General features: G+C 39.1%; 2 protein-coding genes and 1 pseudogene across 4 annotated transcripts in view; 1 reads left to right on the top strand and 2 right to left on the bottom strand.

The window, feature by feature from the left end:
- Positions 1-4,472: 4,472 nt before the first annotated feature.
- The window catches only part of LOC149802820 (GTP-binding protein Rhes-like), a 38,308-nt gene continuing 19,330 nt past the window's right edge, over positions 4,473-23,450 (bottom strand). For both annotated transcript variants that reach the window (XM_089952267.1, XM_089952268.1), the window contains exon 3: positions 4,473-5,489. In XM_089952267.1, coding sequence (XP_089808393.1) covers positions 4,945-5,489 — 545 coding nt within the window. In that variant the 3' untranslated portion in view covers positions 4,473-4,944. The remainder of the gene's footprint in view (positions 5,490-23,450) is intronic.
- LOC149802822 (uncharacterized) lies at positions 19,357-21,635 on the top strand (annotated as a pseudogene). The gene is made up of 3 exons (XR_016420099.1): positions 19,357-19,508; positions 19,821-20,078; positions 21,501-21,635. The product of XR_016420099.1 is annotated as an uncharacterized LOC149802822 (transcript).
- Positions 21,488-23,371, bottom strand: LOC149802821 (uncharacterized; the record flags this gene model as incomplete). The annotated part of the gene is made up of 2 exons (XM_089951493.1): positions 21,488-22,783; positions 23,271-23,371. Coding segments are annotated over 2 exons (276 nt in total), but the record flags the coding sequence as incomplete, so codon positions are not given.

Here is a 23,450-nt window from a genome sequence, read left to right as displayed (position 1 = left end):
TACAAACAAAACCGTCGTTGATACGTGCTCTGTACTTGTTGAAAATTGTTTTCCTCACCCTGCTGAGATACCGACAGTTTTCTGATCGTTGTTCTCAGAATGTATATATGTTGGGAATGAAGTGTGCATTATATTTATTTACAAACATTAAGTGACTTCTATATAATATTTCCAAATCCTATGTACAGCAACTTTGGAAATTTGTTTATTACTGATGGCACAAGACTATATGATCTCTGATGGCATTTACATGTAGGTTGCGAGATCTGAACAGTCATGTGAATCGGAATGCAAATTTCAGCAACGATGTGCTTTCGTTTCGTCTGTCTTCAGATTAAAGACATGACGAATACTATGCTCGCGAATTCTGAGGAAACAATATCATAATCCATTCGATTTCATTCAGGTATATCTTGATGAAAGGTCGTTCAAGTTTGCTAGGCCGGCAAGTAAGTGGTTACCCTATACCTACTCCAAATGGTGTCGGAAATTTCTATTTTTCGAGAGGGAATGGACTCTGACCCTACACCCCAACATCAATGTCCCAATATCAAAAATGGGGTGGCACGGGTAGGAGGAAACTCGTACTATATTGATATTAGGACCTATTTTCTGTGGTACTGACTGAACAAATACATGTTTCAAACACATCTAGATCCAAAAACTGCCGTGGCTCATGTGGCTTTCTCTAGATAGAAGCTGTCATCAAGGATATGTCTATACTGATAACTATTGGTTTGATCTTGAACATTCAGAAAGTTATATTTTTTTAAAAAAAAATTAATATTGATATGTTTGCATAGGTTTACTATAGCAGCTGAATTAGTGCCTGAGTTGGTAAGTTACAAGCGCATTTGTGTGGCAAAATTAACACCCTACAGAAGTGTCCGTATTCATTAATACAACATAAAATCTGAACACGTTGAGAATATGTTGACATTTTTAGAAATATTAATACATGTAGTTAATATATTAAATTATCACTCAGTTATGGAATGTTATATTTTTGAGGTGACAACGTCTTAGTTACTAATTACATTCACGTTGTCTGCATGATATTTGGTGTAACGCAGTAAAGGTATCAAAATGCAAATTCTGCAACATCACATGGCTTTTAAAAATATTTACAAATTATGGTAACTTTGAATTACATACTGTAAATATAGCATACGATTTGTAAACATAATTCTTTTCATTTGCAACCTACTTAAAACAAACTATGATTAGTTAGGATATAAGGAAAAACAATTGATAATTATTACAAATGTAATAAATGTAATTTACATAAATCATACATTCACAATTCTATCACACACATTGTTTTCTTACTGCATGGTATTTCCTTCATTAGGCATGAAGGCAACCTGCGATGAATAGTTTTATGCCGAGGGTGATACAGGTAAAACGAGGTCACGTCAGTGATGAAGGTTAGTACTGTCCGTAGACACATATGATATTGCTGTAGTTATGTTTCCTTTTGCTGTAGTTATGTTTCATTTTGAAAGAATCTCATTGACTTCTTTACCAACAGATAAATCTTACAAAGATGTGGAAACTTCAAGGCAGTTTAAGCGTTATTTGAACTAAGCAGTATAATATTTAGAATTTTGGGATAGCTGATAATCGAGTCGCCGTCTGACACAAATTTGAATGAGTCACAATAATAACTAAGCTATCATTGTACATATAAACAATTCGTTTTGATTATGAAGACGTTTCTGCCTTGAAATATTTTGATTGTATTTTTTGTTCTAGCTTCACTAAAATGATACACGGATTTTGCTTGGTGGGTGGGGCTGGAGGTTTAAGATATTTTCATTATTCTTAACATGTAGTCTCTCTCGAAGTCTGTGGGGTTTATCACGACTGGACATTTTTCACCAAACCCCGTACTATTCTCAACAAACCTACTTTAACGACAGACTGCAGACGGCATCCTTGTGAACTGGGAGGCTAACATTCAAAGTTAAACAATAAAAGGCAGGTCCAGTTACGTTTACATACAACCTATAGTATTCGAGCTCACTGGGATATAAATTTGGCGTTTGTTTCATCGAACGACTGAGCTGATAAAACATGTTTTTCATACGCCACTTTACCCACGCCTGAATCAGGAGTTTTCGTTTAATTCCAACACGCCAGATGTGTTTGACATCATTGCTGCCAACGTATTACTGTAATCTTTATTCGACATCTTATTGTGTTTACCACCGTAGTTTTCCAGTCAAGACATAAGAATTAGTCACGAAGGTGCATGCCGTTGAATAGAAATGATTGTGTTTACTCTCCCACTTTGTAATCAGAATGATACTTGATTTCTTTAATTAAGAGTTTAATGTGGGTTTTTTTCCAGAGTTTATCGTAGTATAAACTGTCAGTAGCCGACTCACACACGAAATAATGCCTGGAGGGCGTTATGAGAGCTGTGTGAGACTGCAACTGAGAGTTTATTCCAAGATAAGCTCTGGAAAAAACATTAATCTCTTATAATTGTAATTCTTTATAAAAAAAATTATTTGTTATTGTTATTTTTTAAAAGATATTTCCAATCAGTTTTAGAGTCTTGATTAAGCGTATGAAGTCTTGTTGAGGGCGTAGCTATTTATAGAAATGGGGATTTTCCATTTGCAACGTGATTTTTACTTCAACATCAAACAAAATAATTCAATCAACTGCAGACGATCTAAAGTTTGAACATTCCACAGTATGGTCTTAATCTTTTATCTAAGCTGGCATATGGTTGTATGAGTAAAAGTTAAATATTCAGAGCAAAGTATGTGTTGTTTTAGGTTCACATACGAATGAATCTTGGATCTGATGCTCTTACAAGTTTATTGTCACTTGTCCGAATCGTATATTGCTAGACACGCGAGTAACCAATTTTCGCTTCTTTAAATCTATTTTTGTGTACATTAACATTTTAGGCTACCTAGAGGGGCTACTTGCAAATGTAATCGGTAAATGGTTATAGTGACCGGGTCCAATAGTGAAACAGTGCAAGACATCGATCATAACTGTTACGATGGTGAATAGTGGGATTTTTACCCCCACCCTACCCTCCATATAGTAACTATCAATTTCGGCGTCTTGCATAGTAGGTCTGTGAATCCAATTATTTTAATGTAAGTCTTTGACCCCCTCCTCCCAATCCCTATATCCATTTACCAATAGTTTTAAAGTCATTTGCAATGATCCACAGTGAAAGTGCTGTACAACATAGTCCCAATGTTTGCCTTGGCAGCTTTTGAGTTTCCCATCCTTTTTTTCAAACCTAATAGAAAAAATGAATTATTTAACTTCAGAAAAATTATAAATATTAGTTATTTGATTGTCAAATAAATTGATTAAATTTTCTAAATAAAATATACACCCACGGTTTTTATTTCGTTTTAAAATGAATGCATTGTGTATGCCTTCTGATTCAGTGTTTGCATTACTTTGCACGTGACACTATTTATAGAGATATAAAGTAGTTCTACTTAACGTTTATACAGATATAAACGCAACTGGTTCTGATCACATGGTTGTGTTCTGACTAATGAAAATATTTCCTACATTTATCAACTGATGTAACTGCAATTATAAAATAATAATCTTTAATGCTTTCGCTTATATGCTATCTCTATACCAAGATAAGTAATTTCTTAGTCAAGTTCATCACTAATTTTCACACAGAGCGTAATAAATGTTATGATAATCCTATTGAAGAAAATAAAATGGATGAATTGCCAAGCCCTTTTCTGGCCTTCTAAAAGTGCTTGACTACGTCCTCAAAAACTTACTAATCTTTGCAAGAAAGTTTCAGTTGTGAAAAACGTTTCTTGCTTAGTTAAAGACACAAACGTTGGAGACAAACTTAGTTTTCGTTCTCTCGGTGGAAAATAAAACATAGCTAGTCAAGAAAATTATTTGTTTAGCATTCATATATTTCAGAAACAAAAAAAAATGTTTTAAACTAATTAATTATATCTACGATTTCACCATGTCTGCAAACAACTGCACGAACAAACATGTGTTGGAACAAAGTAAAAGAGTATGGATAAGAACAAACAGAGGAACAAACAAAGGAAGAAATGAATGTTGATGAAAATGGACAAAAATGACCAAATATATGAATATACAAACAAATGAGAGTAAGCAATAGGAAGTGAAATACATTAGTTTTTCGTGTAAACGATCAGAATTACTTATGTTAATTTTGAATGAGTATTTAGTGTTTTTATTAATCAGAGCAATTAAGCAATTATATCAGCTTCTTCCCCTCCAGTTTATATAACAAACTTTGAACACAGGTGACAAGTCACTGATCTCACCGACTTAGAAGACTTGAGACAATAAACAATTCTTCATTATATTTAATCTGCATTATCCACTGTTTACCTTATTTGCCGTACCTGGTGACTATTTAATACAAATTGCAATTTGTACTAGTGATAAGACATTATCTGTGTGGGAATGTGACATAAACAGAGTTAGTTTATTGATGTTTATTTAAATTGGCAAGAAGAGAAATTCTTTGATGTACTTCGGACAGGCTGTCGTTTACATATAATCTTACTACTATAGCAAAACGCAAAAGCAAAAAGAAAAGTGCTCAGATTTGGAAGTATGTAATAGTGCAGTCTTCCATTTAGAAATGATGTATTGAAAGTCGACATTAGAAGACATTAACTCCAGTCGAAATAAGTAAGTATACTCTAAATAAAGAGTGGCACCAATACCGTCATGCTAAGGACGGTAACCCTACCAATCTTCAATGGCGTTGTGTCCGTGGGGTAGGAAGTCGCCATTCAGAATCCCAGTTAAAATACATATTTTCGTTTTCTAAACCAAACAAGAAATAGCCAGTTGTATGTGTTTAAAATGATACTATTCGTAATCTTTTAAGGAATATTTCACTTTCTAAAACTTTGAACAGACTTGACCTTTAGTCTGGAATTTAAGTTACTGAATCACACATTTTTGTTCTCTTCCGTCAGATCCGATTTGCTTTCTCTGCGATGTTCTCATCTGAGCAACCAGCAGATCGGTTCTTATGCTTGGCCTACGAACGTTTGGTGCTATGGCACCACAGGCGTCACTCATTTTCCGACGGATGGACACACCCTTTTTACCGCTCGAATTGGCACTTCCGCTCACGTATGTTGGATGAACGCGTCTATGCATCGACGGACTCATTTCTGTCGGTAGGTTAGCAATGTCAAATAAAGAGACGAATATCTCATCGATGTTAATATTTTTTTTCGCAGATGCTTCAATAAAACCGCAGTTACTTTGCCCTTCAATTAATTTCAAGGCTTCTGATTTGTCGATGACTCGTTCAGGTTCTTTGTCGCATTTATTACCAATTACCATAATTGGAATAGTTGGTAGTTTCCGTGAACTACTTTTACACTGAGCTTTGCACTCTAGAATTTGATGATGTAAACGAGACACTTCATCAAATGAATCACGGCTGTCTATGCTGTACACAAGGATGAACAAATCCCCTGAAAGAAGATTAATAATAATAATAATAATAATAATAATAATAATAATAATGCTTACAATGCAGGTTTATATTAGTATAGCTCGAAGACACTGACCTATTCAAACTGTCTCCCAAAACTGTATATACCCTGTTGATTTTACGTATTATAATATATTGCAATAAAAATTATTTCCAATGATAAAGGCGTAATTAACATGAATATTCTCTTGAGTTTATTCAAATTATGATAGATTTTGATTATTTAACTCTATTTACCAAAATTTATCAAAGCTGGATGAGAAATATCGTCCCTATATCGACGAAGAAACTAGATCTGCCAACCTGATGCAAGATTATTTAATTATTATGCGTTAATCTCGTGCACCTGTATACGACAATGATGATATAAGCTCGATAACCAAACTGGAGCAAAATCAGATCGAAATTCGGTCTCCAGGTTGATAACAAGCTCAACCAATCAAAATGCAAGGTTATCTCTTAAATATGTACAGAGCTTGCTCGTGATTCAACTCGCTCCATGTCTTGATGACGTAAGACTACCATATGTACTCGCTTATAAGATGTGTCAAACAGTAAACAATAAAGATCCTGTTCTACTGTAGTAGAATTTGGCTGCATATCGGGATCTATGGTATTTGTTCTACTGATTACTAGTAACACACTACACCAACCCAGACGCAGATGTCGATCTGTACATTTTGCAGTTGAACTCCTCTTATAAGCATGTACATATGATTTTAGAAGGATCCCCTCTAACTAGAAATGTAGTTGCTAAATTGTTGATAAGTTTATGTTTGTTTTGTGGGTTAACACAAGTTTTCAGTGCATGGTAGGCTATACATGGCGGCCAGTAATGTCTCGCGGAGGAAGAACCCGGGATTACCCCTTGGAAGAACCACTAACCACACGAGAAGCTACTGGCAAGCTTTCTCACATAGTCACACTTGTCTAGCAGAGACTCGAACCCCGCGGACAGAGGTGACATGTGGGAATATTTTTAAAGACGAGGCTTTAGTTTAGTCGGCCACCCAAGGCCCTGCGTTGATCAGCTCAGCCAGTCAGATGCAAAGATTATGTCATTAATACGAGTGGATCTCGCGTATAATTTTAATCCAATGAGTTTTATGCTATGAGTCTATTTATCAAGTGGGAAAGGCTAAGGGAGTAAACCCCGACAGAAAATCCGGAGATGGAGTCCCTAAGGCGGTATGACATTGACTTCAACGTCATTCCGGCAACTCCTGCGACGCCGTTGGTGCCAAGCTGTATCGGCATTCGTCGTTCCCTTGGGCACACCAGCTGCGTGGAGAGGGGGGATCTGCTGCATGGGCAACAGCTGATTCTCCATACCACCCTGCCCAGGCTTCATAGCTCCACTGGAGAGGACACTCCAGCGTCGTCGTACGGCGTCGGCACAACACGAGAAGTAGCAGTTTACCGGTTCTAAGCCAAAGCTCGATTGGCGTAGAGCTTGGCGCCAGGGGTTACTTCTGACGGTGGGAGAGATCATCAGGTCTCACTGGACAGCTACCGCCCGCCTCAAGCTGGGCAGCCCCCAGTCAGTAAGGTGCTGCCCGCCATGGCCTGCCTGCTTCACTGGGTGCGTGGAGCTTAGAGAACCATCTCGACAAGTGGGTCACAAAACTCTGCACCAGGAAAGACTAAAAGAAGAAATAAAAAGACTCCAACTCTTCGTTTTGCAACCTGGAACATCAGGACCATGTGTCCTGGATTGACCACTGACCTACAGCAGATCGACGATGCACGGAAGACTGCCGTCATTGACAGAGAACTCTCCCGACTGAACATCGACATTGCCTGCCTCCAGGAGACCCGACTGGCTGACAGCGGCACCATCCGGGAAGCCAATTACACATTCTTTTGGCAGGGGAAGCCCTTGGATGAACCTAGGCAGCATGGTGTAGGCTTTGCCGTCAAGAACACGCTAATCGCCTTCATTGAACCTCCATCATCAGGTACTGAGAGAATCCTTGCCCTCCGGCTGTCAACATCCTTAGGCCCGGTCAACATCTTCAGTGTGTACGCCCCAACCCTCTACTCCACCTACGATGAGAAAGACAAGTTTTATGAGGCTCTGGATCAGGCAATATCCAGTATCCCCAACAATGAAAGCCTTTACTTACTAGGAGACTTCAATGCTAGAGTGGGAGCTGACCATGAGGCCTGGTCCACCTGTCTCGGCTTTTATGGAAGGGGCAAGATCAACGAGAATGGTCAGCGACTGCTGGAGATGTGCTGCTCCCACAGCCTATGTGTGACAAACACTTTCTTCAAATGCAAGGAGATCCACCAGGTGTCGTGGAGACACCCACGTTCACGCCACTGGCACCAGCTAGACCTCGTCATCACCAGGCGTGCAGAACTGGCCAGTGTCCTCCTTACCCGCAGCTACCACAGTGCCGATTGTGACACGGACCATTCCCTCGTGGCCAGCAAGGTGCGAATATTACCCAAGAAGCTGCACCACGCCAAGAAGAAGGGTCACCCACGTATCAACACCTACTGTGCAAGCAACCCAGAGAAAACACAGCAGTTCATCAGCAAACTGAAGGAAGCCCTCACCAAAGTGACACCTGATGACACCATTGATTCCAAGTGGTCCCATATCCGTGACTCTGTGTACAAATCAGCCATCACAGCTTACGGGAAGAGGGAGCGAAAGAATGTCGACTGGTATGAGGCAAACTGGGAGGAGATGGAGCCCGTGACTGAGGCAAAGAGGAAAGCCCTTCTGGCATACAAGGCTGCACCTAGCCCCAGAACACTACAAGCCCTCAGGATTGCAAGGAATAACGCCCAGAAGACCGCCCGCCGCTGTGCCAACACCTACTGGTTGAACCTTTGCAACAGTATACAGACAGCTGCTGACACCGGGGATACAAGAGGAATGTATGAGGGTATCAAAAAAGCGACAGGCCCCCCCCCCCCAGCTACAAGACCGCCCCCTCAAGTCCAAGACGGGCGAAGTCATCACAGACCAGGGGAAACAACTGCAGCGATGGGTTGAGCACTATCTTGAGCTATATGCAACCCAAAACAATGTCACTGGAACTGCCCTGGACGCCATTCCAGACCTGCCTGTCATGGAGGAGCTAGACACACAGCCCACCCTGGAAGAGCTCGGAAAAGCCATCGATTGCCTTGCCTGTGGGAAGGCTCCTGGAAACGACGGCATTTCGCCTGAAGTCCTCAAGAGCGGAAAACCAGCACTGCTCCAGCCCCTACACACACTCCTCTGCCTTTGCTGGGAACAGGGATACATCCCACAGGACATGCGTGATGCCAACATCGTCACTTTGTACAAAAACAAAGGAGACCGTAGCGACTGCAACAATTATCGGGGCATCTCCCTCCTCAGCATCGTCGGAAAGGCCTTCGCCCGTGTTGCCTTGGCACGCTTGCAGATCCTAGCCTCCCGCGTCTACCCAGAATCCCAGTGTGGATTTCGAGCCGGCAGGTCAACTGTAGACATGATCTTCTCACTACGTCAGCTGCAGGAGAAGTGTCACGAGCAGCGGATGCCCCTCTACATTGCTTTCATAGACCTGACGAAGGCGTTTGACATGGTTAGTCGGAGTGGACTCTTCAGACTCCTGCAGAAGATCGGCTGCCCCCCACGTCTGCTTGCTGTCATTATGTCGTTCCACGAGAACATGCACAGCACAGTGTGCTTCAATGGCGCAACATCTGAAGCATTCCCAGTCGTTAGCGGAGTCAAACAAGGCTGTGTCCTTGCACCGACGCTTTTTGCCATCTTCTTCTCCATGCTTCTCCAGTACGCATTCAAGGACTGCAGCGAGGGAGTGTACATCCATACCAGGGCTGACGGCAAGCTGTTCAACATCGCCCGTCTCCGTGCTAAGACTAAAGTCACAGAGGTACTCATCCGTGAATTGCTCTTTGCCGACGATGCAGCCTTGACATCACACACGGAAGATGGACTTCAGCAGCTGGTATGCTGCCTCTCCCATGCATGTAAGGAATTTGGACTGACCATCAGTTTGAAGAAAACAAATGTCATGGCACAGGACACAGACTCCCCTCCCTCTGTCTCCATCGATGGGTACAATTTGGAAGTTGTCGAGAACTTCACATACCTCGGGTCTAACATCTCCAGCTCACTCTCCATTGATTCTGAGGTGGGCGGCAGGATTGCCAAGGCAGCAGCAGTGATGGCCAGACTTAACCAGAGGGTCTGGAACAACCCCAACCTCACAGAGAAGACCAAACTGCGTGTCTTCCAAGCGTGCGTGCTCAGCTCACTTCTCTACAGCAGCGAAACATGGACCACCTATGCAAGACACGAGAGGAAACTCGACAGCTTCCACCTGAGATGTCTGCGGCGCATTCTGCACATCCAGTGGCAGGACAAAGTACCCAACACAGAGGTTCTAGAACGCGCCAACAGCATGTTCTCCATACTCAGCGAGAGGCGCCTTCGCTGGCTCGGCCATGTCAAGAGAATGGACCCAGGTCGCATTCCCAAGGACCTGTTATATGGGGAGTTAGCAGAAGGTGCACGACCAACTGGACGACCACATCTGCGCTACAAAGATGTTTGCAAGAAGGATATGAAGACAGCAAACATCAATGTCAACGACTGGGAGAGCTGTGCAAACAACCGTTCCAGCTGGCGTCTAGCTGTCAGGCAGGGAGTTCAAAACGCAGAGGAAAAGAGAAGAATAAAGCAAGCTGAAAAGAGAGCTAAAAAGAAGGATAAGCAAAAGCGTACTTTGGAGCTATGCCATCGTCTCTCGTAGACGGACGGATGCCAAGAGGATTTATCAAGTTTGCTAAAAAATAATCCTATTCAAATACAAGCTCTAGAATAACAGAGAAACCTCTTTCTATCAGATGCACGCTCGCCTTATAAATATGCACAAGTCTCGCTGATCATAAAACCACATATAGGTGATATTAACCTATTTACTAAGCTTGATCAAAACTGGGTTAGAAATACGGTTTTTATGGAGTAAAAAGAACCCCAGCTAAACCCTTAATTAATATGCGTGGACCTCGCTGATGATAAAACGCATTATATTTATAGATGATATAAGTCTATGTTATCCTTATTGGATCCGAAATATAGCCTCGCGAGTAATTACAGGTTCAGCCACTATGAAATAAGATTACGACAACAAAGTCCTGCCAGATTTGATTACGACATCGAAGTCATGCCAAGTTTGATTATATAAACCTATATTCCAATAGTGACAAAAATCGGTTGCTAAAGATGGCTCTCAGATATGTAGCAAGCTCGCCTCATGATCGGATGCAAGATCACCTAATTAATGGGCGAGGGTCTCACTCATTAACGAACTTGACGCAGATATTGATGATGTAGCCCGTATTCTAAATCTGATCAAAGACGATTAGATATGTGGTCTCCAGGTGATAGCAAGTTCAGTAAATCAGATGCAGGCTCATGTCATTAATGGTGGATCTCACTAATTATCAAGCTCGTCCAAGATTTCCATTACATAAGCTGTATTCCAAGAGTGATCGAAATCAGATCAGAATATGGATTCCAGTCGAGTAACAAACTAAGCCAACCAGCTGCAAGATCATTAAACTAATATGCATGAACTCTGCTAGCTATCAAATTTCGTTCCAGATCATGATTATATAAGTTCAGCAAAAACTCGAATTATAACTATGGTCTACGAAGTAGTAAGTATAATGTTAAATCAGTCAAGTGAAGAATCACATAATTAATATGGTGGATCTCGTTCGTTAACGAATTCGTCCGAGATAATGATGCTATAAGCACATACACGTTTGATCAAAACTTGGCAGAACTATGGTCTCCAAACTGAAAACAAGCAACTGTTGACCAACAACAAACGACTCACACACAACGGACACCTTCCTTATACACGACGGACGCAGAGTAACACCATATGTTCCTTATTGGAATGGTGTGTCCAAGTGAGCTAACAACAACAAAAGAACAACAAAAACAACAACAACATAATAATAATAATAATAATAATAATAATAATAATAATAATAACAATGATAATAATAACATTGCCAGTGGGATGCGTGCAATCGAGGCTTTATATGCAAGACAAAAAGTTACAAATTCTTACAGATATCATAGCTAGCACTGGACTGGACTTTATAAGCAAGAAAGAATATTACAATTTCTTAAAACATCCTAGCCAAGGTTATACTGGACTTTTTATGCAAGAACGACCGTTACCAATTCTTAAAATCATCCTGTCCAAGGCAGGACTGAACTAAATGTGATAGAAAGAACATTCCAAATTCTTAAAAAAAATACCTGGTCAATGTTGAACTGGATTTTATATGCACGAAAGAATGTTACTCATTCTTAAAACAACCTGGACGAGGTTGTGCTGGACTTCAATTTATATCAAGTTAAGAACCGAAACTGAACATTGACACTCCACCTCCACAAATTGAAAGTAAAATGGCCCTAGATCTAACGCTGATCCCGTGGAGATGCCAGAGCTCGTCTTTATAATGACTTCTTCCGTGTTATACTAATATCCTGACCGTGACAAATTAATGTGGCATAATTGTCCTAAAGGTCGGGCTCAGGGAAGCAGGAGTTATTAACATGGTAGCACGAGAAAAACAATCATGCAAGCACAAGAAAATGTGCTGGATTTAAGAGACCAATGAAAAATGATGGTTAAAAATCCACCACTTTAAACGTTCACAGTCTGAGTTATTAAAAACAACAGTGTTTTTGACCATGGTTATTTACATTGATCTATAAGTGAACAAGATTCAGTTCAGACATGGAAGCAGTGGATAGCATAAAGACCACAGGAAATAGACCATGTCGAAGTAAATATACGCAGTAAAGAAACTTTTGATGGACTAAGTAGAATCTCTCAATAATGTCTGATTTTATTTGCATAAAGCAGTCCTTTAACTTTCATAGCCTATAATAGTCGTGTATTACTAGTAATACTTATCATTAATCGATTTAATAGTTGTCCGACATAAAGGCGTGGTTAGTGCCGAGGAAATCAGTACCCTGACCAAGGACACACAATGCAGCCGACGCTGACTATCTGAAACCACAACCTTTCGGTCTCTAGTCGAGGACTCTAACCAATGAGTCTTTAACGAAGGGAAAATAATGTTTCATTCCTCATTCTGTAAACTGATTGCATGTTTTAAAATTTCAAAAGGGAAAAACGAGAACCAATTAATTTTATTTTCCATTACCACCGTTGAATTCCCTGTGGATTTGTGTATAAAAAGACAAAACTATAACATTTCACAGCCTTACAAATCTGCCTGAACATGGCATGGAATCCGTTCCATTTAATCTCTAATTAGAAGTCACATTGAATTACGTTAAACCTATGTAAACCTTGAAAGCTCTGGCTAAGTATACTGAGAAAACGATATTCTAAATTAAACTTGCAACGAATAGTTATGCTTAGAACAAATGTCAATTACTTTGGAGCACATACTCTATTTGCCTAGCAACATTTAATTACACCCGGATCATAAGGTCTAATCTCAATGTATCAACATAAATCATGTTTCTTTTGTTACGTGGGATACGTTTCTTGATTTTACGACCAACCTGCGTGATTTGCTCGAGACATGCTATAACAGGACTAAACCGTGCATGTACACAAAATGAATGGTAACCAAGTCTTTTACTTAAATTAAATTTAAGATCAAGTTGGAATGTGCAATACAATTGTTTACGGCAAGCTTGAAGATTAAGGCTACACTATGCAAGATGGATTTCGGCATCTGGCCTCATTCTCACGAGGCCCTCTGTTGAGTTGATATAGCAATTTGCTATCAGATTTTATTTTCCACGCCAGTTTTTACTGCAAGATATATTGATAGATGCTTGCAATTTGAGAAATGTCCAGACGATTCTCGCATGACCTGAGAACCGTCAGTCATAGGTCATCCAATAGCCGTTATAAATTGTTACCTGTTTAGGCTAGAATAAACAATAACACAAGAAAGAATGAAAACAACAAGCTTTGAAAATTTTAACAAATTATTTATTTCCCTGGGAAAAAAAACTAAAAATAAAATTAAGAACTTAGTTTTAAGAATCAAATCCAAAACTAATCCAAGATCAATCCACGAATAAAATGTTAAAAGTCCTAATAGTGAAATGTTCTAATGAATTAAAGTTCTAGTCCCGACGAAGAATCCAAGACGTTTGCCGTATCCTGTACTGTGTTGAAGTCTGCAGTTCCTTGTAGAAACACAAGAAATAATCCGGTGTTTGAATTAATGAAATTTCTTTGTTCAAGAATTCTGCACGAGTACTCAAAATATTTCCAGAGAAATGAACTAATCTGTTAGAATCCAAATAATTCAAACAAACATTAAAATGTAATTCCCAAAAGGACACAACAAAAGAAACAACTTTACGTCTCAGTGTTTAGAGGCCCGACTGATCTCTCTCTCTCTCTCTCTCACTCTCTCACTCTCTCTCTCTCTCTCTCTCTCTCTCTCTCTCTCTCAGCAATAATTTAAAACCTGAATATCGCACAAAACAGACCTCCGGATAAGGGTCACGTGATCATGTTTACATCGCGTATTTTCAGCATGGCCCTGATAAGAACCAATAATTTTGCTCAAAGAATAAAATGAAAAAGTGTTTTACTTCAATAAAGCTATTTACAAGCACTGGGTTACGTGTTCAACACAGCCTCGATCTCACTCTTATTATTCCTACAATAAAAATAAATTTATTAAAATAAAACTTGTTTACGTGATTGTTACTATTCTTGAATTAAGTCCTGGAACCAGGTCAGCTTTATGTCTTTGCAAAACTAAACAGTCAAAGTCAAACTATTTTCTGGAAAAAGTATGAGTTCCTAGTTAACAGAACTACAAGTGCTTTCATGTCACGCTTGCAGACATCCTTGAAGTGGAGATGTGGCCGTCCGATCTACCATTTGCCAGAGGAAAGTTTAGAATAAAGAATGTCTTTGGGATCCTTCCGTCATCCACCCGACGTACATGGCCCAGCCATCTGATGCGACGTTCGCGGAGGAGTGTGACAATGCTGGGAATCTTGTTGACACGTTCAAGCACCTCGTTGTTTGTTAGTCGATCGCTCCAGGTGATCCCGAGTAGGCGTCGGAGGCATCGCGTGTGGAACGCGCTTAGTCTTTTCTCTTGTGATGCGTACAGAGTCCAGGTTTCACTGGCGTACAAGAGAGTGCTTAGCACGCAGGCACGGTACACGGAGATCTTAGTGTTCAGGGTCAGCATGCTGTTGTTCCACACTCTCTGCGACAACCTGGAGAGAGTCGTTGATGCATTTCCAATCCGCCTGTTGAGCTCAGAATCGACGAGAGGTTGTTGGTAATGGTAGAGCCGAGGTACGTGAACTGACTGACTACCTCAAGTTCGTAGTCGTTGATGATGATGCTTGGGGGGTATGCGTCCTGAGCCATCACGTTTGTTTTCTTTACGCTATTGGTCAGCCAAACGCATCATATGCTTTAGCAAAGCGGTCCATCAAGTGCTGTAGCTCAGCTTCTGTGTGAGTGTCTAGGGCAACATCGTCTGCGAAGAGCATGTGCCTGATGAATGCTTCACGCACTTTGCTCTTTGCCTTCATTCGTGCCAGGTTGACCAGTCTGCCGTCTGCTCGCGTGTGCAGGTAGATCCCTTCTGTGGACGCCCCAAAGGCGTACTTGAGCAGGACAGCTAAGAAGCTGCCTAAGAGTGTGGGGGCAAGGACGCAGCCCTGTTTCACTCCGCTGCGGATGTCAAAGGGGTCGGACGTTGAGCCATTTTACTGCACTGTGCCATTCATGTCATCGCGGAAGGACTGGATCATGCTTAGCAGCTTTGGATGTCATCCAGTCTTCGCCAGGATTGTAAAGAGTCCGTCTCTGCTGACCAGATCGAACGCCTTGGTGAGGTCTATAACTGTCAGGAAGAGGGTTCTGTGTTGTTCTCTTCATTTCTCCTGCAGTTGCCTGACGGAGAAGATCATGTCGAGTGTGGACCTCTCTGCGCACAACCCGCACTGCGACTCAGGATATACTCTGTCAGCAAGCGTCTGCAGTCTGCTTAGGATGACGCGTGCGAAAACTTTACCCACGATGCTGAAAAGGAATATGCTCCTGTAGTTGTTGAAGTCGCTTCTGTCGCCCTTATTTTTGTACAGGAATTCCATATTGGCGTCTCTCGTGTCCTGAGGCGCTGCACCCTCATCCCAGCACTGGCAGAGGAGGTGTATGAGCAGCACGCTACAGCCACACTTGATGATTTGATGACTTCTGCTGAGATGCCATCCTTCCCTGGGGCTTTACCTAAGGACAGTTTCTCTAAGGCCTACTTTGATTTGGCTACAGTAAGACTCAAAACATTATGAAAATAAGCATTAAGACTGATGTCATGTTGAATATAAGCATTAAGACCGATGCAATGTATGATAAAAAGCATTAGGACTGATGTCATGTATGAAAATAAGCATTAGGACTGGTGCAATGAATGAAATTAAGCAAATTACTGGTGCATTGTATACAAAAAGAAACACTAAAATGGAGTAATTTATAAAATTAAGCATTAAGACTGGTGCAATATATGAAAATAAGCATTAAGACTGATTCCATATTGAAAAAGAGCATTACGGCTGATGGCATATTGAAAATAAGCATTAAGGCTGATGCCATGTTCAAAATAATCATTAAGACTGATTCCAGATTGAAAATAAGCATTAAGACTGATGTAATGTTGAAAAAAAGCATTAAGACTGATGTCGTGTATGAAGATAAGATTAAGACTGATGTCATGTTGAAATAAAGCATTAAGACTGATGTCATGTATGAAGATAAGCATTAAGACTGATGTCATGTTGAAAATAAGCATTAAAACTGATGTCATGTTTAAAATAAGCTTTAAGACTGATGTCGTGTATGAAAATAAGCATTAAGACTGATGTCGTGTATGAAGATAAGCATTAAGACTGATGTCATGTAGAAAATAAACGTCAAGGCTAATGCCATATTGAAAATAAACATCAAGGCTGTTGCAATATTGAAAATAACCATTAAGACTGATGCAGTGCTGGAAATAAGTATTAAGTTTGATGTCATGTTCAAAATAAACATTAGGACTGATTCCATTATGAAAAACGAGCTAACTATATACATAATATGATTTTCATTTCATCCAGTGATGTGTGCTTTTGCATCTTGCGTGGTTTTGATACGTCTATGATACTTTCATGTAATTTAACTTCAATTTATTTACATACGGCATTAGTGAAAGAACCCGCTGTCGAAAGCAGACAGCTTGTTAAAATGGATGTTCCCATCTACTCGCGAAATGAGATTGAACACGTTTGATCGGCGCGTCCGTTAAGTCGTTCATTCACTGTCCTAGAAACATACCGTCTTCGAGTGAACCCTTGCTTCTCGTTTAAAAATCACCGCGGAGGATTGACAAAACAGTTTCTGATCGTTAAAATATTATGGAAAACTTATTATTTTGCGGTACGACTCCTCAACCTTAGGCTTAAATAAACAGAACGCTCGTAAAAAGAGTTAATGATTAAATTGAATGGTTCGGAAGTGCAATTCAGCCTAGCATTACCAGCCATACTAAGACATACTTGGAAAGCTGAAATGCAAAAGACAGACCATTTTGTCCATAATATAAATACCCACATGTCTAACTTGAAAACAACACGTGAAGCGGAAAAAAGAGGTGGCTAGTAAAAACAACGGAACATTGTATACTTTGGACTTATGATAGGACTTTAAGGAGTATTCTGAGTTTAAATCACAATACTATAAGTGTCTTTTAAAGTTTAACTTTTGTATTCTTGGCAAATAAATTGCTTGTTGAATTTGACTAAATGGTTGGATTCACTTCTTTTCTGTTACATGGTTTAAGACCATAGAGTTGTAGCAATATATATCGTCGCATTTTCTGATTGTTTCTTTGTAATCATCTGCATCTAAACGATGCTTTGCAATTAGCATCTTAGTTTTCTTTCTGATTCCGATCCAAATTAGATTTGGAACACTACAGGTGCTCGCACTGTATTTGACAATCTAACTTCCTACCAAACTAACTGAGGGCCTACTTGCTACGCACACATGATAAAAAAAATCATGACACTTAGTTCTGTTATTTTCATATATCTTGTTGTATATATGCAACACTTTCTTAGTACAGCTGAAACTGAACATTTAGATCTAAATTTTGAAATCGGTTGTAATGTTTGGACATACAATTATTCCATAACAATCGCACTACGAGATATTTTAACTTATCAACTTTAGTAATATCTTTAATTCATGCTGTTCATGTATACTGTTGTAATTCAATGATGTAAAGTGACTCAATGTTATAATCTCACTATTACAAATTAACAAGAAAATGACACAGGTAACATTTGATTAACTAAGTTCAGTATGATCGTGTAAGCAATCGTCTCAGTATACCAAGCACTTGTCCACTTTCTTTTTACTCAGCAATAATATACTGTTATTGATAAGCATTTTCATGAAAATTACTTATCTGTGTGAAAACCATGATAATCAGTATACACATTTATGATATTTCACATTTCACAGGTTGCCCGGTAAATGTCCGGCACGTACAGAGAGGGAGCAAAGGTATTCAGTGTTCTTTAGACATCCACACAGATAGTGAAATGGAGAACAAAATAGACAGTTTTGATGAACCGGACACAGACCCTGATAATGATGTTCTTGATATTGATGATTAGTGTTCCATGATAAGGGAGTCCGATGATTCAAGTTACACACCAGATGAGAGTGACCCTATGGATTCCAGCTTCAACTCAGATACCTCTGGAAAAGGGTAATGTAAATTGCATGACTTCAACTTGTATGCAATCATTACTGATTTGATGGTGCTACCAAATTCTTAATATTAATATGTATGGCCTCTACAATTCCGTTGTTTTTTACACATACTAAACCGGTTATCAGCACGACATAACAATTACTAAATAACAGATTTCTTGGATGCTTAAAAACATCTTTGTTGTTCAAGTTCTAAAAACGTGCCTCTATTGCATTTTCATTTTCCTTCGAGTTCAGAACAACCATCTACCAACCTTATGTTTGAGAGAAAGTGTATTGTGTTTGAGGAACAGCTGTTGTCATTATTCTGGACTTGTCGATACTGCCATAGACCAGCAAAAGGGACAGTGATCCACACATTTGGCACTTTAATTACAGTTACACAGGAATGCCACCTGTGTAGCAAGTCATACACTTGGAACAGCCTGCCCGACCTTGGAGACATGCCAGCCGGTAACATTATCTTGTCAGGAGCCATCGTTTTTGAAGGCGCAACTCCAACAAAGGTTTTTCGAGTTATGCAACGCATAAGTATCCCAGTGGTGCACTTATCCACATTCATGAGCCACCGGCAAGTGCTTCTCACACCTACTATCGATAAAGTATGGAAGGCGCATCAGGGTAGGGTCTTTGTAGAGTTACAGAGTCTTCGTCTGTCAATTGCTATTGCTGGGGATGGTAAATGTGATAGTCCAGGTCACAGTGCAAAGTTTGGAGCCAATATTGTGCTAGAGGTTAATTTGGGTCAAGTCCTAGATATTGAGCTGGTGCATGTAATTTCTGTGCTTCTTTACCAGAGTGAAATTAAGATATTTATATAACAGAATAGTCTGAGAAATGTTTTAAATTTGCCACATTACAAATTGTTTGTACTTGAAAATATTCATAAATGTTACGCATGCACAAAAATGAGCAAAACATCTGATAAATACACTTAAGATTTGTATTAGTGGCATTATAGGAAACAGTGTTATTTGCTCAAAATTTGTGTTTTAGAGCAATGAAGTGAAGAGCAGCTACCACATGGAGAAAGAAGGACTTCCTAGAGCTATCAAGAAGCTATCATGGTGTAGAGGTGGACACAAATATTACAGACAGGCATGTCAAGATACAGAAATGGATCAGAGAGAATATGACTGCCACACACTATTTTGATGTGTGGCGTGTTGCAAAAGGTATGTATGTATGTATGTATGTATGTATGTATGTATGTATGTATGTATGTATGTATGTATGTATGCATGTATGTATGAAAAATAGTAATACATTTTCGAAACTGTCACTGAATTGCACAGATTGAAAAAAATGTATTCTAATATTTACTACACTGAATGATACCATTTTGATGCAACTCGTATACAAGCATATATGGTAATAAAATCATTGCATGTTTAAAGTTATATTACTTAAGTTGGGAAGTGAACAATCACTAGGAATACAATCAGAAAAAGGGAGAAAATAACTGTCTTTAATCGTTTTATTCCCAGGTGTGAAGAAGAAACTAGAACACATTGCCAGAGAAAGGCAATGTGGGTATGTGAGGAAATGGATTCTGACTACTTCAAATCACCTCTACTGGTGTGCAGCTTCAACCGAACCTGGAAATGATGACCTACGTTTTGCCAAGTGGCATTTTGTAGCTAATCATGTCCAGAACAGATAAACACATGAAAATAGTCTGTTTCCATGCTGTCTGCATGACTGTCTACCTGAGGACAATGCACGTTACAAATGGTTGCAATCCGGTAAGAATTACATTTCATATTAAACTTGATAACCTACAATATAATTTAAAGGATATGTTTGTTCTTTAAAAGCTCACACAAGTCATCTGTTAGTAAACTGTAAAGATTCTCATAATTCAAATTACACGTCTATTTAGTAAACTGTAAAGATTCTCATAATTCAAATTACATGTTTTGTACTTATAAAAAAGATCTTAATTAGTAGATATTTTCAGGAATATTTTTTTATTCCTTCTAAAGTCAGAAAGTTTACAAATTGGTATCTGTTTTGTTATGATTGATCAAACTACAACAGAATATTAATCTCTGTTCAGGAACCAAGGTTTGTGTGAAGACTGAAGACGTTGTACTGAGTAAGAACCTGGTGAATGACATCCAAAAGTTATCACCCATCCACCAGACATCAAATTTAGAAGCATTCTGTAGTGTTGTTAACTATTTCGCTCCATAAATGTTGGCTTTTTAGTATTGCGGAATGAGAAGCAGGTACAGTATGTACAGCCTACGAAAATTCATCTTAACAATGACTAATTTCATAGTTGGCAACAATTCAGAATTAAAAAAAAGTTTGATGAGATGTGTAATATCCTCTACAATTGCTTCCGTAAAAATATATTCACAAGCAAAAGCCATAAACTGCTTTGAACTAGTCAAACACAGACTTTCGTCTTTTATTTTATATAAATATAAAGTACCACATAATGTTGGAATACAAAAACTGCATTTTTCGTATTTTAAAGATTTGTTTCTTTTTAACATTAGACTGCACTTATCGGCACTCCATTTCAATGAAAATTTAAACAGAACACAGGCAATGACGAGCTCAGGAACCAGCCGATACCAGATTTCATTTCCAAAGTACACAAAAGGAGAGTACATTGTAAAAGGGGGGCCCCGAGTGGCCGAGTGGTCTAAAGCGCTCTCCGTTACGGATCACTGTCATCTCACCTCTGTCTCAGTGTGTTCGACTCTCGGATTCGGCCAATGTGCGTATGTGAGAAAGCTTGCCAGTAACTTCTCGTGGGTCGGTGGTTCTTTCCGGGGATTTCCCGGGTTCTTCCTCCACCATTAATACTGGCCGCCATGTATAACCTATCGTGTGCTGAAAAATGGCGTTAAACCCCACACCACCAACAACAACAACATTGTAAAAGAAGTCAAGGAAGACTGCATATACAGTATATACCCACATATAATACATCACATTGATGCAGATTTATGTTTGTAGCACATTTAAAATCATATATTGTGACAAAATAATTATTCATTGAAATACGATTTATATGTATGTTAAATGAATACTATTTAAATTTTCTATCTAGTTCCATTAATTACTTTTGGTAAATCATCAGTGTGAATATAGGCAGCGGATAAAATTCTTCTGAGTTTCTTAAATTACTAGGGGGAAAAAAAATATTTCAGAATATGTTGAAGAGCTGATGGCAGCACTAGAGGATATGGTCAAGAAGTCAGAGTCTGTTGATAGACAGTTACCGCCATCTTTATGCAGCCGATTCCTGAGGCCAGACAAGTCGAATGCTGTCCAGGCTGATAAATCTCGATTCGCAAGATAAGTACAAGGCGTAGAAACCTGTATAGTTACCATTTCAGTTGGAAAATTCCACCTGATTGCATCTGCTGAAGGCAAAGCAAATCAGATTTCACGGATCCTAACCAAAACAAAGTCGATACGGATTCATTTTTGTAGCACATATTCAAAATCATACATCATGACAAAATTATTATTCACTCTACTACAAATTAAATTTATGTTATAAAATGAATGCTATTTAAATCTTGTCTCCAATTATCTTAATTATTTTTAGTAAATTATTTGTGGGGATATAGGAAGTGGATGTAATTTTTGTTAGCTTCTTAAAGTACGGTTGGGGGGGGGGGGGATTCCTTCTTTAAGACTACGTTGAAGAGTTGTTGGCAGCACTGGAGGATATCGTCTGTTGATAGTTACCGCCATCTCTATGCAGCCAATTCCAAAGGCCAGGTAAGTCGAATGCTGTCCAGTCTTATACATCCCGTTTGTACGCAAAGTACAATTTCTTGAAATGAGTGTAGCTAAAACTTTCACTCGGGAAGTTCCACCTGATCGCATACACTCAAAATGATGGCAAAGCAGCTTGATTTCATTTATTTTAATCAAAACAAAGTTCTGGATTTTAATGAAAATAAAGTTGGTGAAGATTTATATTTGTAGCACATATTCAGAATCATATATTGTAACAAAATATTACACATTCTAGTACTATTTATGTTTGTTAAAATGAATACCATGTTAACTTTTATTACTATTTACAAATGTTTGATATAACAATTTCAGCGTGCATATAAGCAGTGGGTGAAATTCTTCTTTCTTGCATTATGGTGGGAAATATTTATTCTTTCAGAATATGTTGAAAAGTTGATGGCAGCACTGGAGGAAATGGTCAGTAAACCAGCAAGTTGATAGTTACCACCATCTCTATGCAGCTAATCCCTGAGGCTAGACAAGTCGACGGCTATCCAGTCTCTCACATCACGATTTGCAACATAACTGCAAGTGCTTGAAACCTGTGTAGTTACCACCTTCACTTGGGAACTTCTGCCTGGTTGCATCTACTGCACAGGATGGCAAAGCAACTCGGATTTCATGGCCAAGATATCCCCAGCACCATTTTACCAGCTGCCTATATGCAGTGTATCTATTACGACTGAAAATAGAATATGCAACATATTTTAGACTTTAATAAAGTTATATTATGTCATCTATTCTGGTTTTAACTTATTTAAGTTTTCTGAGTTAAGACCTTTAGCATAAAATTAGACTTTACCACGACCAATGGTAGGAAGCAAAATGAATCTAAAGTGAATAGGAACAGACAGCAATATGTTTTAAATGTCATAGTGCAGAGTCTGTTCAAGAAATGAAAGTATTGTTCTATTGAAGTTACAGAGTTTTTCATGATAATTTCCAGTACAACAGACAAATGATGCTAGCAAGGTTTATTCTTGAAAGGTTTGGATGAAAATTCCACATAATAAAAATGTCACATTTTCTCAATGAAGGAGGGATTTCATGAATTTATGAGTGACTTTGTTTTATTTTTATGTGTATACAGCAATCACTTTTCCCAAAAGGGACATGATATTGGAACAATAATTATTGTGAGAACATTTTGCCTACAGTTGTTTACGTACTCTGACAGATTTTCCTCACGATTTCCATACTGCTGTCTGTAGGCATAGTATGCTGTTTCCAGGACATGTTCATCCAAGAAAACTGTCTGAAATCCAGGATGATCGATGATTCAATCCACATTGAGCTCCTCGGACTTATCCAAAATCACAGTGATCTCTTTACAGCATCTACACTCTTCA

Source organism: Sinohyriopsis cumingii, chromosome 3 (genome assembly GCF_028554795.1).
Source record: "Sinohyriopsis cumingii isolate HCF-2022 chromosome 3, ASM2855479v2, whole genome shotgun sequence".
In the NCBI taxonomy this organism is placed as follows: Eukaryota; Metazoa; Mollusca; class Bivalvia; order Unionida; family Unionidae; genus Sinohyriopsis; species Sinohyriopsis cumingii.
This window is presented reverse-complemented; position numbering and strand designations above follow the sequence as displayed.